At 45.3% G+C, this 13,738-nt stretch overlaps 1 protein-coding gene across 1 annotated transcript in view; it reads right to left on the bottom strand.

The window, feature by feature from the left end:
- Window positions 1–226: 226 nt before the first annotated feature.
- LOC129701881 (glutamate receptor 1-like) overlaps window positions 227–13,738 on the bottom strand; it is a 50,971-nt gene continuing 37,459 nt past the window's right edge. Inside the window, exon 14 of the mRNA XM_055643370.1 lies at window positions 227–1,175. Within this exon, the coding sequence (XP_055499345.1) occupies window positions 1,130–1,175 (46 nt within the window). The 3' untranslated portion in view covers window positions 227–1,129. The remainder of the gene's footprint in view (window positions 1,176–13,738) is intronic.

The raw sequence follows: 13,738 nt of genomic DNA, 5'->3' as shown, positions 1-13,738 counted from the left end.
GGGAGTTAGATGTGGCCCTTGTGGCTAAAGGGATCAGGGGGTATGGAGAGAAGGCAGGTACAGGCTACTGAGTTGGATGATCAGCCATGATCATATTGAATGGCGGTGCAGGCTCGAAGGGCCGAATGGCCTACTCCTGAACCTATTTGCTATGTTTCTATGTTTCTAAGAGATAGGTTTAGAGGGACATGTGGCAATCGCAGGTGGGTGGGACTCGTGTAGCTGGGACATGTTGGTTGGCATGGGCAAGTTGAGTCGAAGGGCCTGTTTCCACACTGTGTGACTTTAACGCTGTGACATGGGCTAACCCTGGTAACGCTACATTAGAGGACAGCAATGATGGGCCGAACTATCTGCCTCGCTACCAACAAGCTCCCCTTCCCCCAGGCGCTTGGTCATCTGCCTCCACTCCCTATCTGCCTCCCCTTGGATAATTGTCCAAGGAATCCTCCGGGAAGGATGAATGGTGGTGCTATATAAAGGCAATGAGCTATTGTCATGGAACTCAACAGATTAAACAGTGATGGCTCAGCACAGAAAAACCCAGCAAATTCAAAACATTAATATATTTATTGACACATCAAACAGTGCATAATAGACTCTACATTCCACAGTACATACAACAGGAACCAGGAACAGCAGGTTCTACAGGAACCTCCATGATATAAACAGTAAACAGGCTTTAGAATACTCATTGTACATGGAACATGCACAAAGGCCTTCAGTGTCGGGACATAAACAGTGAAAGACAGACAATTATGTACACACAAATCCATTCAATATTCAATAACCATAAAAATTTTGCTTACTGTATAATCCTAAGAAAGTTAGTCATGAGTAAAGTCCCCAGTACCGTAAGGCTGTGAACAATGGTTTCCAGATGTTCACTGGAACACAAGTGACTGCTGGTAAGATGCAGAGTATTAATTGCTGCACAGGGCTGTAAATGAGAAGGGTTTAGTATATTCTTCAGTACAAATAGTTAACGGAAACTTCAGTAAAACCAACTATGAACAAGTGGCTCCAGGCAGACAGTAGAAACAAACATCCGCAGATGCTGGTTTACAAAATATAAACACGTATGACAGGCAATGGCATGTGCACGATTGGGAAACCGTGGCTTGCAGCACTAAGCGTGTTGAGTCCATGTATCGTGAACCTTTGCATTCAGTAAACTGCACATTGGATAAAAGTGAACAGGAAACTGCAGTCAATATCTGATTTTTTTGGAGATAGAATCAAAGAGCAATATATAAATAAGGTAAATAAAACAGTGAGAAGTCGTCGACAAATCCCCTTCCATGTAACACAACGAGAGCCCAGGGCTGATGGGAAGACAGAAGGGAGCGGGGAAGGAGCCTGGATACATTCACACATACAATATGAGCACAACCTGTGATACTGACAGTGGGGCTGCAGCACAGTGTCAGTACGTCACAGTGTATATCCCTGTATACATCCCTCCATATACACCACAGGAACTGCAGATGCTGGTTTACTAAAAAGATACACAGTGCCGGAGTAACTAACGTGTCCTGGCCGATACATAAACCACAAACAATTCTTTGGTTCTCTCCAGTGTAAAGAAGAGCTTCAATACATTTATTTGCATTTGTACATATCTGTTGTGCTGAGGCAAGTCAGAATGTCATTGTTCCATTTTGCTTCATAGGACAATAAATACATTTGCTCTTGACTCCTGACACATGATGGTGAATATTAGACGTCAATATCAACAGGTAAATGAACCTGCTGGAGATGGATGAAGAACAATCCTAGGTATGTAGAGATGGGAATGGTCTGATCCCAACTGTAATGAGGTTCAGTAAAACTCTCATTTCTGTATTTGGTAAACAACATGTATCATAGTTTCCAGATGCACTAAAGTACGTAAAATACCAAGTGGTGAATGACAACACAGAGGATACTGCTCAGGGGTGAGACTATAAATCCATGCACACCTCCACTGTTACACGCCTAACACTGTGAACAATAACATCCATGTACACACTGATACTATTGCTACGGCAGCTCATTGTGTACTTTGCAGCAGCACATTCAGTTGGCTGGAACGGACTCACATTGCCACTAACTTGCAAATGAGAGGTTTTGTACATTCTTCGTCATGTACATAAGTACTTTGACAGGTATTTGTACAACCTAATTACATGATGAATTAAACAATAGGCTGCCATATTATAATTAGTACGTAATCCACTGAATAATATTCCAGCACTATACATATGAAACCGCTTTAGCACCATCCTACTGCACAAAACTTATAAATAAACACCAGGACATGATGGTAACACTGTCACCAATTAACTAATATACACACCAAAGCATTGAGTACAGAATTGTTGGTTGGGGATACTCCCCAATGTGAAACGAGGCAATAAATATTTCAACACATCTCGTTTCTAAAGTGAGAGAAGGCTGTGGCAAATTGCACCACATCTGGAAGAGTAGGTGATGGTGCTGCACATTCCCCCCTATAACAAACAGTAAATGAGATAATAATAATAATAATAATAATAATAATTTTATTTATAGAGCACTTTAAAAACAAACATAGCTGCAACAAAGTGCTGTACATCACTAATCATTGACAAAATAGTTAATACACACCAAAAATAACAATCAAAAGAAATAGTAGGAAAAGACATGTAAAATAAAGAAACATCAAAAACACCACAAACAGAAGCAAAGCCTCAGGCATGGTCAAAAGCCAGGGAGTACAAATGCGTTTTAACACTGGATTTGAAGATGGACAGTGAGGGGGCCTGTCTGATGTGCAGCGGCAGGGTGTTCCAGAGTGCCGGAGCAGCAACAGAGAAGGCTCTATCCCCTCTGAGCCTCCGACTAGACCTCGGTACCTCCAGGAGCAGCTGACCAGCTGACCTGAGGGACCGGGCAGGAGTGTATGGGTGGAGCAGCTCAGAGAGGTAAGGCGGGGCGAGCCCATTCAGAGATTTAAAAACAAATAACAGTAACTTAAAATGAACCCGAAAGTGCACCGGGAGCCAGTGTAGGGAGGCCAGAATTGGCGATATGTGCTCCCTCTTTCGAGTCCCTGATGTACAAACTAGTGAGCTGCTGACTCACAGGAGGTCAAGACACAACCAAACCTTTTCTGATTCCCAGTCCATCCCCATTGTTGTAGCTTCCACACAATCCAGAAACCACTTGTTCACAACTGTGGGCTCACTCATGCATGGTTTAAAAAGTGACATAGCTCTGTACTGAAGGCAGTGAACAAATGATTTCACTTAAAACCTGTAGTTAATTCACTCTTTGGTTTGTATACTCGGTATGTGAGACAATGAATTTTAAGTATTTACTGATGCACAAAACTACATACGCCAATCTAGCATCCTCCTCTTCAAACAAAGTACGGAAGTAGGCTTGACAATACTCTCAGTATTTAGCAGTGATTTATACGCTTCAGAATCCACCCTCTGCCCAAAATTGTGAATACTGTGTAATAATACATGGCAGTCAGTATACTGTGTGGGAAGGAACTGCTGGCGCTGGTCTACTCCGGAGATTGACATACTGTAAAATGCTGGAGTAACTCAGCGGGTCAGGCAGCATCATGATGCTATCTGTCCTGCTGAGTTAATTTAGCAGTCAAGTGTACTGATGGATACATGCACGATGGCCTGTTCTGGATGCACAGTCCAGGGACAATGCTTTTTGAACACTTTCAAAGTAAAGATAATATTAGGATAGAGTGATCGGTGTACAAAACAGCGATAAATGCATAAAACTGCCAACATTAAGCTTTGGTGAACTTCAGTAATTCTGTTGGCAAGAAGACCACTACATATCCCCATTGGATGGCAATATTTAATACACTGTTCAGTGTAGAAACATTGAATGACAGGTATTCTCCTAAGTGTACAGACAATCAGTAAACTGTGCAGGACACATACAACTATAAATTAATGTTTTAGCAAATTGAAGGGATAGGATTTGGAATATTCTACAGGACAGAATAGTCATTTTATCCTGAAACATCACCCACCCTTTCACCAAGAGATACTGTCTGAGCCGCTGTGTTACCCCAGCACATTCTATAACGCGGGCAACACTGCACGTCCCAGCCAGAGCATCAGTGAGGATCAATTTGGACTCCCCAGCAATCCCCATGACCGGTGACCGGTGACCTCCTCCATGACTAACACATACGTGTACAGGAACACGGCACAGGTTAAACCTGTTTCACTGTATGAGGTTGTGCTGTGTAACACTGTGTAACACTGGTACAAATGAAGGCAAGTACTGAACGATAATGGACTCCATGTACAAACCGCGGGTGAGCTGTGTTAGCACCCTGCATGTGACAGGCAACAGGCACTTTAGTTCATTGATGCATTACACAGTGAGTGATAGCCAAACAACCTCTACTACTGACCCCCGATACAGGGAAGGGACAGAGAGGAGCACCAGTTTGTTCCATTACAGAGAATGGGATCAGTAGTCTGAATAGCAAACGCCACAGAGACAGCAGATTGGTAGAGAGCAGGTGTCTGCATCAGTATCATTCATGGCAGACAATACTCACAGAAAGGTTCGATACACCCCTCTCTACACGCACACATGGGCAGATTCCCTTTAACAGACTAGTCACCTTCCACAGGGTAAGACCACTGCCCGTTCCCTGAGAGAGTGAAGAAACTGCAGTTGGACACACTGTGTAGGAAAGAAGTGCAGATGCTGGTTTCAATCAAAGGTAGGTGCAAAATGCTGGAGTAACTCAGACAGGGACAGACAGCATCTCTGGAGAGAAGGAATGGGTGACGTTTCAGAATGAGACCCTCTGCAGACTGAACTGAGCAGGTGGACTGACTCCGGGCATGTCAAACAGGTTTTAACACAAATGCCAGTACAGAAAACACTGAATTTATATATACACGAGACTAAGTGGGAGGCCTGGTCCCCCAACGCAACCCATTCCCCAACGCAATATTCCACCACTCACCCATAGCCCCTAACTGCGCAGGCGTGGCTGACGGATGCCCCTGATCCCCCCTCCTCCCCTCACTATCCCCCACTCCGCCTCTTTCCCTCCCACCCCATGCACTCTCTCCATCCCCCCACAATGGGACTGCTTCAGGTGGGGGCCGGTGGGGGGGAGCAACCTGCAGCTGGAGAGAGAGGCGGCTTCGGGGTTCCCATTGTGACATAGAATACGCAGGTATTACTTCGCAGGCACAGCTGACGGGCACGGCAAGTGGAAAAGGGATTTATTAAAGCATAAAATGGCAATAACTCTTAAAATATAACCATTTAAACGTTAAAGATGAGATTTATTTAGTCCATTCTTTCTTGTTGCGTCTCTTGTTCTGTTCTGCAGCCGGGGAGGGGGGCGGCTTCAGGAGGGGCCTGTCGGGGGCCAGTGGGGAGGGGTGAGAGTGCTGCCGTGGCCTACTGCTGCCGTGGCCTACCACTGCCATGTCCTACCACTGCGTACGGAGGGAAGGGGTTTGTGGACGGGAGGGTGTGGTGGGAGGGAGGATGTGGGAGATAGAGAGGGGGGGGGGGTGTGGGGGGGACGTGTGTGTGTGGGTAGGGTGTGTATGGGGGGGGGGGGTGAGGAGGGGGGGGGCAGTGAGCGTTGTGCAGCCAGAGAGGGGGTGTGTGGGCAGGGGGGAGGGGTGAGTGGGTGGGGTGGTGGGAGCATTGGGGAAGGGGGTGGAGGGGGTGCGTGGGTGGGGGGGGCATGTGGGGGGGGGGGGGTTGTGGAGGGCGGTGGGTGTGTGGTGTGCGGGCGGGGAGAGAGCTTGGAGAAAAGACAGCGGTTGTGGGGGGGAGGGGGGGGGTATCACGTGGGAAGGGGGCAGGAGCCAGCGAGGGGGTCCGGAGGGGAAGTGGCTGGTTCTGACGGTGCAATGGGGCCTCACAGCGGTCACTGGTCGCTGGTCGTTCTCCTCCGCCGGGATCAGATTCTCCGCTTTCCCTTTGGCAACATTTCCCGCGCCTGGCTGGGCCGTTACCGGTCCCTCAGAAAATTGTGTTGGCTGGAAATCTCCGCTGGCCATCCTCAGCTCCAGTAAACAAACGACGGTGCAGGAAGGGGTGGAATGTCCCGTGGAGTGACAGGAGAAAAGACAAATCTACACGGCGCTGAACAGCAGGCGAGGAGATCGATCTGCGCATGCGCGGATTTAAAGATTTTTTAAACATTACTACTTTTACATTAGGCGATTGGAACGAAACTTGGTGCAATTGCAGCACAGGAGAACGGCAATTAAGCTGGCGAAAAATCGTTGCGCTAACGCGTACCATTTTTGCACAAATAGAATGACTGTACAAACCGGATGATAACAAGATCAGAGCTTTCGTTATGTATAGATAAACAGTATACACGTACATACACACACAATATTATACATCTTAAAATATTAGTTACGTACTATCCTGTCAGCGGAAAGATGATACACAATTATAATCAAGCCGTCCACAGTGTACAGATATAGGATAAAAGGAATAGTGTTTAGTGCAAGATAAAGTCCAGTAAAGTTTGATTAATGATAGTCTGAAGATCTACAATGAGGTAGATGGGAGGTCAGAAACGCATCCTAGCTAGTGCGAGGATGGTTCAGCTGCCTTATTAAAAGCTGGGAAGAAACTGTTTCTGAATCTGGAGGTGGCCATTTTGAAACTTCTGTACCTCTTGTCTGAAGGGAGAGGGGAGAAGAGTTGCTGGCGTCATTTACTTCTATGAATTTGAAGTTTTCAACCATTCCTACTTCGGCACTGCCAATGCAAACTGATGTATGTGCACCGCTTGACTTCCTCAAGTTGATCATTATCTCCTTTGTCTTGCTGACATTGAGAGAAAGGTTGTTATCTCTACACCAGGACATGAGGTTCTCAATCTCCTCCTTGTACTCCAACTCATTATTATTTGATATCTGGCCCACAATGGTGGTGTCATCTGCAAATCTGTACATTTAATTGGGTTTGTACATAGGAGTAAAAGGAGTAAAGAAGGGGGCTGAAAACACATCCTAGCCAGAAAAGAGTTATTAGTGTTTAAAAAATGTTGAGATTCTCTCTCCTGAAAGCCACGCCCCTTCTGTAGGGACTATAAAACTCGGAAGTGTTGAGTGCCTCAATCAGTCTCTGCAAGATGGGGGAGCAAGATGGTCATGCCTCTCAGTCTGAGCTGTGAATAACACTGAACACATGTCTACTAAACTGTGAGTGTGGTTTTACTGACCTTGAGTGCCCTTAATGTGGTTTGAAAATTAAAATGTGGTTGGTTTGAAGTGAAGCACTGCAAATGGCTGTTGGTGGTGGTTGGTTTAAAGTGAAGCACTGCAAATGGCTGGTGGTGGTGGAAACTTGACAACTTCATATTTGCACTGTATATTGATTTTAGATAAAATGCAACCACTTACGACTGTGATTTTTGGCCATCTTACTCAGCCCCCCTCCGCTCATCAGGTGCAGAGGATTCTTCCCATCAATGAAAAATAAAAGTGTTATTAGTGTTTAAAAAATGTTGAGAATCTCTCTCCTGTCAATCACGCCATGAAGGCTACGCCCCTTCCGGTGGGAGTGGGAGGGATTATAAAACCCCGAAGTGTGGGTGTGGCTCAGGCTCTGCAAGATGGGGGAGGGAGATGTCATGACTCTGTCTGAGCTGTTAATGAACTGAACACACTGAACAGTGAGTGTGGTGTTTATGTGGTGTTTTGTGTGGGTTTTATGGTAGTTTTATGGTGGTTTCACCTTGCTTGAAATGGTATGAACAGTGATTTGAATGTGGTGTTGCACCCTGTGGTGTTTGCATTTGAATTTGGTGGGTTTGAAGTGGTATGTTTGATTTTGGTGGCCTTGCACCTTGCTTGAAGTGGTAAGGAGCTGCACTTGAATTTGGGGACCTTGCACCCTGCTTGAAATGGCGTGAAACTGCACTTGAATTTGGTGGCCTGGCACCCTGCTTGAAATGGAATTTCAAAGAATAGCTGTGAGTCAACTGCCAGCCCACTAGCCGTGAGTGAGCTGCCAGCACATCAGGCTTGAGTGACTGAGCTGCCACACCATGAATCCATTTGGCCAACAATGTCCATACTGGCCTTCTGGAAACCAGTCCCTTCAGCCCACAACACCTATACTAGCGCTCCAGAAAGACCCCCCCCCCCCTCCACTGGTAACCAATATTGGAATTGGTGGAGAGGTGGAATATTGCGTTGGGGGACCAGCCCTCCCGTGCGAACATGGGATCCAATGGGTCCCACTTAGTCTAGTATATATATACACACACACACACATATCTTTCTTCACTTCAAACAACACATGCAACGTGATTTTGTTTTTGCAGATAGAGTCATCGAGCAATATATAAATAAAATAAATAAAACAGTGAGAAGTGTTTGATGAATTCTGTACTAGGTAAGGCTTTGAGGGATTGGGGTTGGTATCCCTGCCATCTCCAACCACAGCCTTTGGTATAGTTATTTGTACAAACGTTAACAAACGCTTTGCCAGCAGTGGGGGCTGGGCCACAATGCCACAGCATACAGTCACTTCACAGTGACACAGTATATTCCTCAATAAACACAACAATGTTGAACAGGCTTCAACATATTGGCTAATGCACAAACCATGAATAATAGATCTGGAAATAAAAGCCAAATCAGTCTTTTGTAGTATTCACAATACTTAAGGCAGTCATGATTGGGTTTAATGGACTCTGACATACAAAGCTGCAAGGGATACGGTTATGCTGCAGTATCTGTGAACGTGGAGATTAATATATTCCTCGGTATATTTAGCAGGAAATATTGCAGTTTTGTGTAATCCTTGGCATGTGAAGAACTGATTGCTACACTGTGATATAGTTCTCAGTATAAGAAATGAATACTTCAGTAAACCACTGGAGTGCTCATAGTATTGCTGAATAGAAAGATTCAACATGAACACAAAGCTGATGTGCTGTCTAAATGTTTCTCCACCAGGTAACTTTAACAATGGCCAGTGATGTCTAAACTTCAGGGTAGTCGTGAGCTCCTCAAGCATTGAATGATAATTCGACCGTGGAAGATGAAACGGGTGATGATTGCGGATCAGCGCTCTTCACCGTGAACGACACATCAGAACAACAGGGCATCCCATTGCACAAAGCTGCAAGAAATCACAGCCAAGACCAACCTCCCTTTCATTGAAGAAGAGCCTCGACCTGAAAAATTACCTATTCCTTTTCACCAGAGAGGCGTTCTGACCTGCTGAGTTACTCCAACGTTTTGTGTCTATCTCCCTTCCATTGACTCCATTTACACTTCACGCTGCCTCGGCAAGGCCACCAGCATAACCAAGGACCAGTCTCACCCCCAGTCACTCCCTCTTCCCTCTCCGAACAGGCAAGAGGTATAGAAGTGTGAAAACGCACACCTACAGATTCAGGGGCAGTTTCTTCCCAGCTCTTATCAGGCGACTGATCCATCCGCTCGCGATCTAGAGAGCAGTCCTGCGCTACCATCTACATCATTGGAGACCCTCAGAGTATCTTTAATCAGACTTTATCTTGCACTAAATGTCATTCCCTTTATTCTGTATCTGTACACTGTGGACGGCTCAATTGTAATCATGTACAGTCTTGTCGCTGACTGGTTAGCACGCAATAAAACAACCTTTCACTGTACCTCGGTACACGTGACATTAAAATAAACTAACTGGAGAGTTCAGCAAGTTGACCCAGTGGATAAATCCGCCTGTGCCACCCGAGGTAATACAAGGAGCAACAGTAGAATGTCACAGCAGGGCGAGTCGGAGGTTTAGAACACAGCAGGGCCAGTTGGCACACAGGTTCTTTGCAGGGAGTTACCGGAAATGAAGGACAGAGACATGGAGTCACACACCACCTCCACAGGCTCTTCAGCCCTACTTGCACATGCCAACCAAGATGCCCCATCTACATTAGTCCCACCTGCCCACATTTAGCCCATATCCCTCTAAACCTTCCCTACCCATGTACCTGTCCAAGTATCTTTTAAATGTTGTTATAGCACCTGCCTCAACTACCTCATCTGGCAGCTCGTTCCATATACCCACCACTCTTGTGTGGGAAAGTTGCCCCTCAGCTTCCTATTGAATCTTTCTCCACTCACCTTAAACCTATGTCCTCTGGTTCATGTTTCCCCTAATCTGGGTAAATGACTGTGCATTCACACGATCAATTCCCCTCATGATCCTATACACCTTTATAAGATTACGTTTCATCTTCTTGCGCTCCAAGGAATAGAGTCCTAGCTTGTCCAGCCTCAATAGACAATAGGTGCAGGAGTAGGCCATTTGGCCCTTCGAGCCAGCACCACCATTCAATGTGATCATGGCTAATCACCCACAATCAGTTCCTGCCTTCTCCCCATTTCCTTGACTCCACTATCTTTAAGAGCTCTATCTAGCTCTCTCTTGAAAGCATCCAGAGAACCGGCCTCCACCGCCCTTTGAGGCAGAGAATTGCACAGACTCACAACTATCTGTGTGAAAAAGTATTTCCTCGTCTCTGTTCTAAATGGCTTACCCCTTATTCTTAAAATCATCTCCCTATAACTCAGGCCCTTGAGTCCTGGCAACATCCTTGTAAATCTTCTCTACATTCTTTGGAAATTTAATAACATCCTTCCTATAGCAGGGTGACCAAAACTGAACACAATATGTGGCCTCATCAATGTCTTGTATGACTGTAACATAACATCCCAACTTCCATTCTCAATACCCTGACTGACAAAGGCCAATGTACCGAAATCCTTCTTGACCGCCCTATATATCTGTAGTGCAACTTTCAAGGAACTAGGTACCTGTACTCCTAGATCCCTCTGAAGATTGACACAAAATGCTGGAAGTAACTCAGTGGGACATGAGTATCTCTGGAGAGAAGGAATGGGTGACATTTTGGATCGAGGCCCTTCAGACCTTCTGAAGAAGGGTCTTGACCTGAAACGTCAGACATTCCTTCTTTCCAGAGATGCTGCCTGTCCCGCTGAGTTGCTCCAGGATTTTGTGCCTATCTTCAGAGTAAACCAGCATCTGCTGTTCCTTCCTACAATGGTTCTAGATCCCTCTGCCCCACAACACTCCCCAGGGCCCTGCCATTCACTTTGAACATCCTGTTCTGGTTTGACTTCCTAAAAATGCATACCTCTCACTCAGTCTGAAAAGGGTCTCGACCCGAAACGTGTAAAACCTATAAATGCTGCCTGGCCAGCTGAGTTCCTCCAGCATTTTTGTCTACCTCTCACCTCTCTGCATTAGACACCATCAACCATTCCTCAGTCCATTTGCACAACTGATCAAGATCCTGCTGTAATTTTTGATAACCTTCGCTATTTACGATACCACCCACTTTTCTGTCATGTGCAAACTTACTAATCATGCCTTCCACATTCTCACCCTAATCATTCATACAAACCACAAGCATCAACAACAATAGCCACACTCCAATCTTCCGGCACCTCACCTGTATCTAATGACTATCCATGTATCACAGCCAGGGCACCTGCAATTTCTTCTCTAGCTTCCCAAAGTATCCTCAGATATATCTAGTCAGGCCTAGGAGATTTATCTACCAAAATAGGATGTACATGGTAAATGGTAGTGAGTTGAGGAATGCAGGTGAACAGAGGGATCTAGGAATAACTGTGCACAGTTCCCTGAAGGTGGAATCTCATGTAGATAGGGTGGTAAAGAAAGCTTTTGGTGTGCTGGCCTTTAGAAAGCAGAGCATTGAGTATAGAAGTTGGGATGTAATGTTAAAATTGTACAAGGCATTAGTGAGGCCAATTCTGGAGTATGGGGTACAATTTTGGTTGCCTAATTATAGGAAGGATGTCAACAAAATAGAGATAGTACAGAGGAGATTTACTAGACTGTTGCCTGGGTTTCAGCAACTAAGTTACAGAGAAAGGTTGAACAAGTTAGGTCTTTATTCTTTGGAGTGCAGAAGGTTAAGGGGGGACTTGATAGAGGTCTTTAAAATGATGAGAGGAATAGACAGAGTTGATGTGGATAAGCTTTTCCCTTTGAGAGTAGGGAAGATTCAAACAAGAGGACATGACTTGAGAATTAAGGGACAGAAGTTTAGGGGTAACATGAGGGGGAACTTCTTTACTCAGAGAGTGGTAGCTGTGTGGAATGAGCTTCCAGTGGAAGTGGTGGAGGCAGGTTCGATTTTATCATTTAAAAATAAATTGGATAGGTATATGGACGGGAAAGGAATGGAGGGTTGTGGTCTGAGTGCAGGTAGATGGGACTAGGGGAGAATAAGTGTTTGACACGGACTAGAAGGGTCGAGATGGCCTGTTTCCGTGCTGTAATTGTTATATGGTTATATGGTTATATATGGTTACCTTCATAGTCTTAGGACATTCAGCACCTCCTCAACCGTAATATGTATCGTCATCAAAAATGGAGATGGGCTTGATTAGTAACTTTGCACATGACACAAACATTGACAGAGTTGAAGATGGTGAGGAAGATTGTCACGAGACTTCTGTAGAATACTGACCAGTTAGAAATGTGGGCAGAGAAGTGGCAGATGGTGTTTAATCTGGACAGTTGTGAGGTGTTGCATTTTGCATGATCAAATGTAAGAGGCAAATACATAATATATGACAGAACCTCAGGAGCATTGATGTGGAGAGAGGCCAAGTCCACAGCTCTCTGAAAGTGGCAACACAAGTCGGGAAGGTGGCAACCAAAGCACACAGTATACTTGCCTTCACTGGACAGGGTCAAGTATAAACGTTGAGAAAGTAATAACCAGGAACAGCAGATGCTGGTCTATACCAAAGAGAGACAAAATGCTGGGGTAACTCAGCGGGTCAGGCAGCATCTCTGGACAACATGGATAGTTGGGAAGTAATGTAATTTATGAGAGGTATGGATAGGGAAGATAGACAAGACCACTATTCCTGGGAGGACATTTCAACTACTGGAGGGTATAAGTGTGTCAGAGGGGAAGAGTTTAAAGGTAAATGATGAGCTGATATGTGGTCACACTATGAGGATGTGGATGAGCTGCAGAGAGTGCTGACATTCACCATTGAAACATAGAAAATAGATGCAGGAAGAGGACATTCAGCCCTTCGAGCCAGCACCACCATTCATTGTGTTCATGGCTGATCATCCCCAATCAATAACCCGTGCCTACCTTCTCCCCATATCCCTTCATTCCACTAGCCCCTAGAGCTCTATCTAACTCTCTCTTAAATCCATCCAGTGATTTGGCCTCCACTGCCCTCTGTGGCAGGTAATTCCACAAATTCACAACTCTCTGGGTGAAAACGTTTTTTCTCACCTCAGTCTTAAATGACCTCCCCTTTATTCTAAGACTGTGACCCCTGGTTCTGGACTCGCCCAACATTGGGAACATTTTTCCTGCATCTAGCTTGTCCAGTCCTTTCATAATTTTATATGTTTCTATAAGATCCCCCTCATCCTTCTAAACTCCAGTGAATACAAGCCTAGTCTTTTCAATCTTTCCTCATATGACAGTCCTGCCATCCCAGGGATCAATCTCGTGAACCTACGCTGCACTGCCTCAATCACAAGGATGTCCTTCCTCAAATTAGGAGACCAAAACTGTATGCAATACTCCAGATGTGGTCTTACCAGAGTCCTATACAACTGCAGAAGAACCTCTTTACTCCTATACTGAAATCCTCTTGTTATGAAGACCAACATTCCTTTAGCTTTCTTCACTGCCTGCTGTACCTGCACGCCA

Source organism: Leucoraja erinacea, chromosome 11 (genome assembly GCF_028641065.1).
Source record: "Leucoraja erinacea ecotype New England chromosome 11, Leri_hhj_1, whole genome shotgun sequence".
Lineage (NCBI taxonomy): Eukaryota > Metazoa > Chordata > Chondrichthyes > Rajiformes > Rajidae > Leucoraja > Leucoraja erinaceus.
Note: the sequence above shows the minus strand (reverse complement) of the source record. Positions and strands in the feature narration are given on the sequence as shown.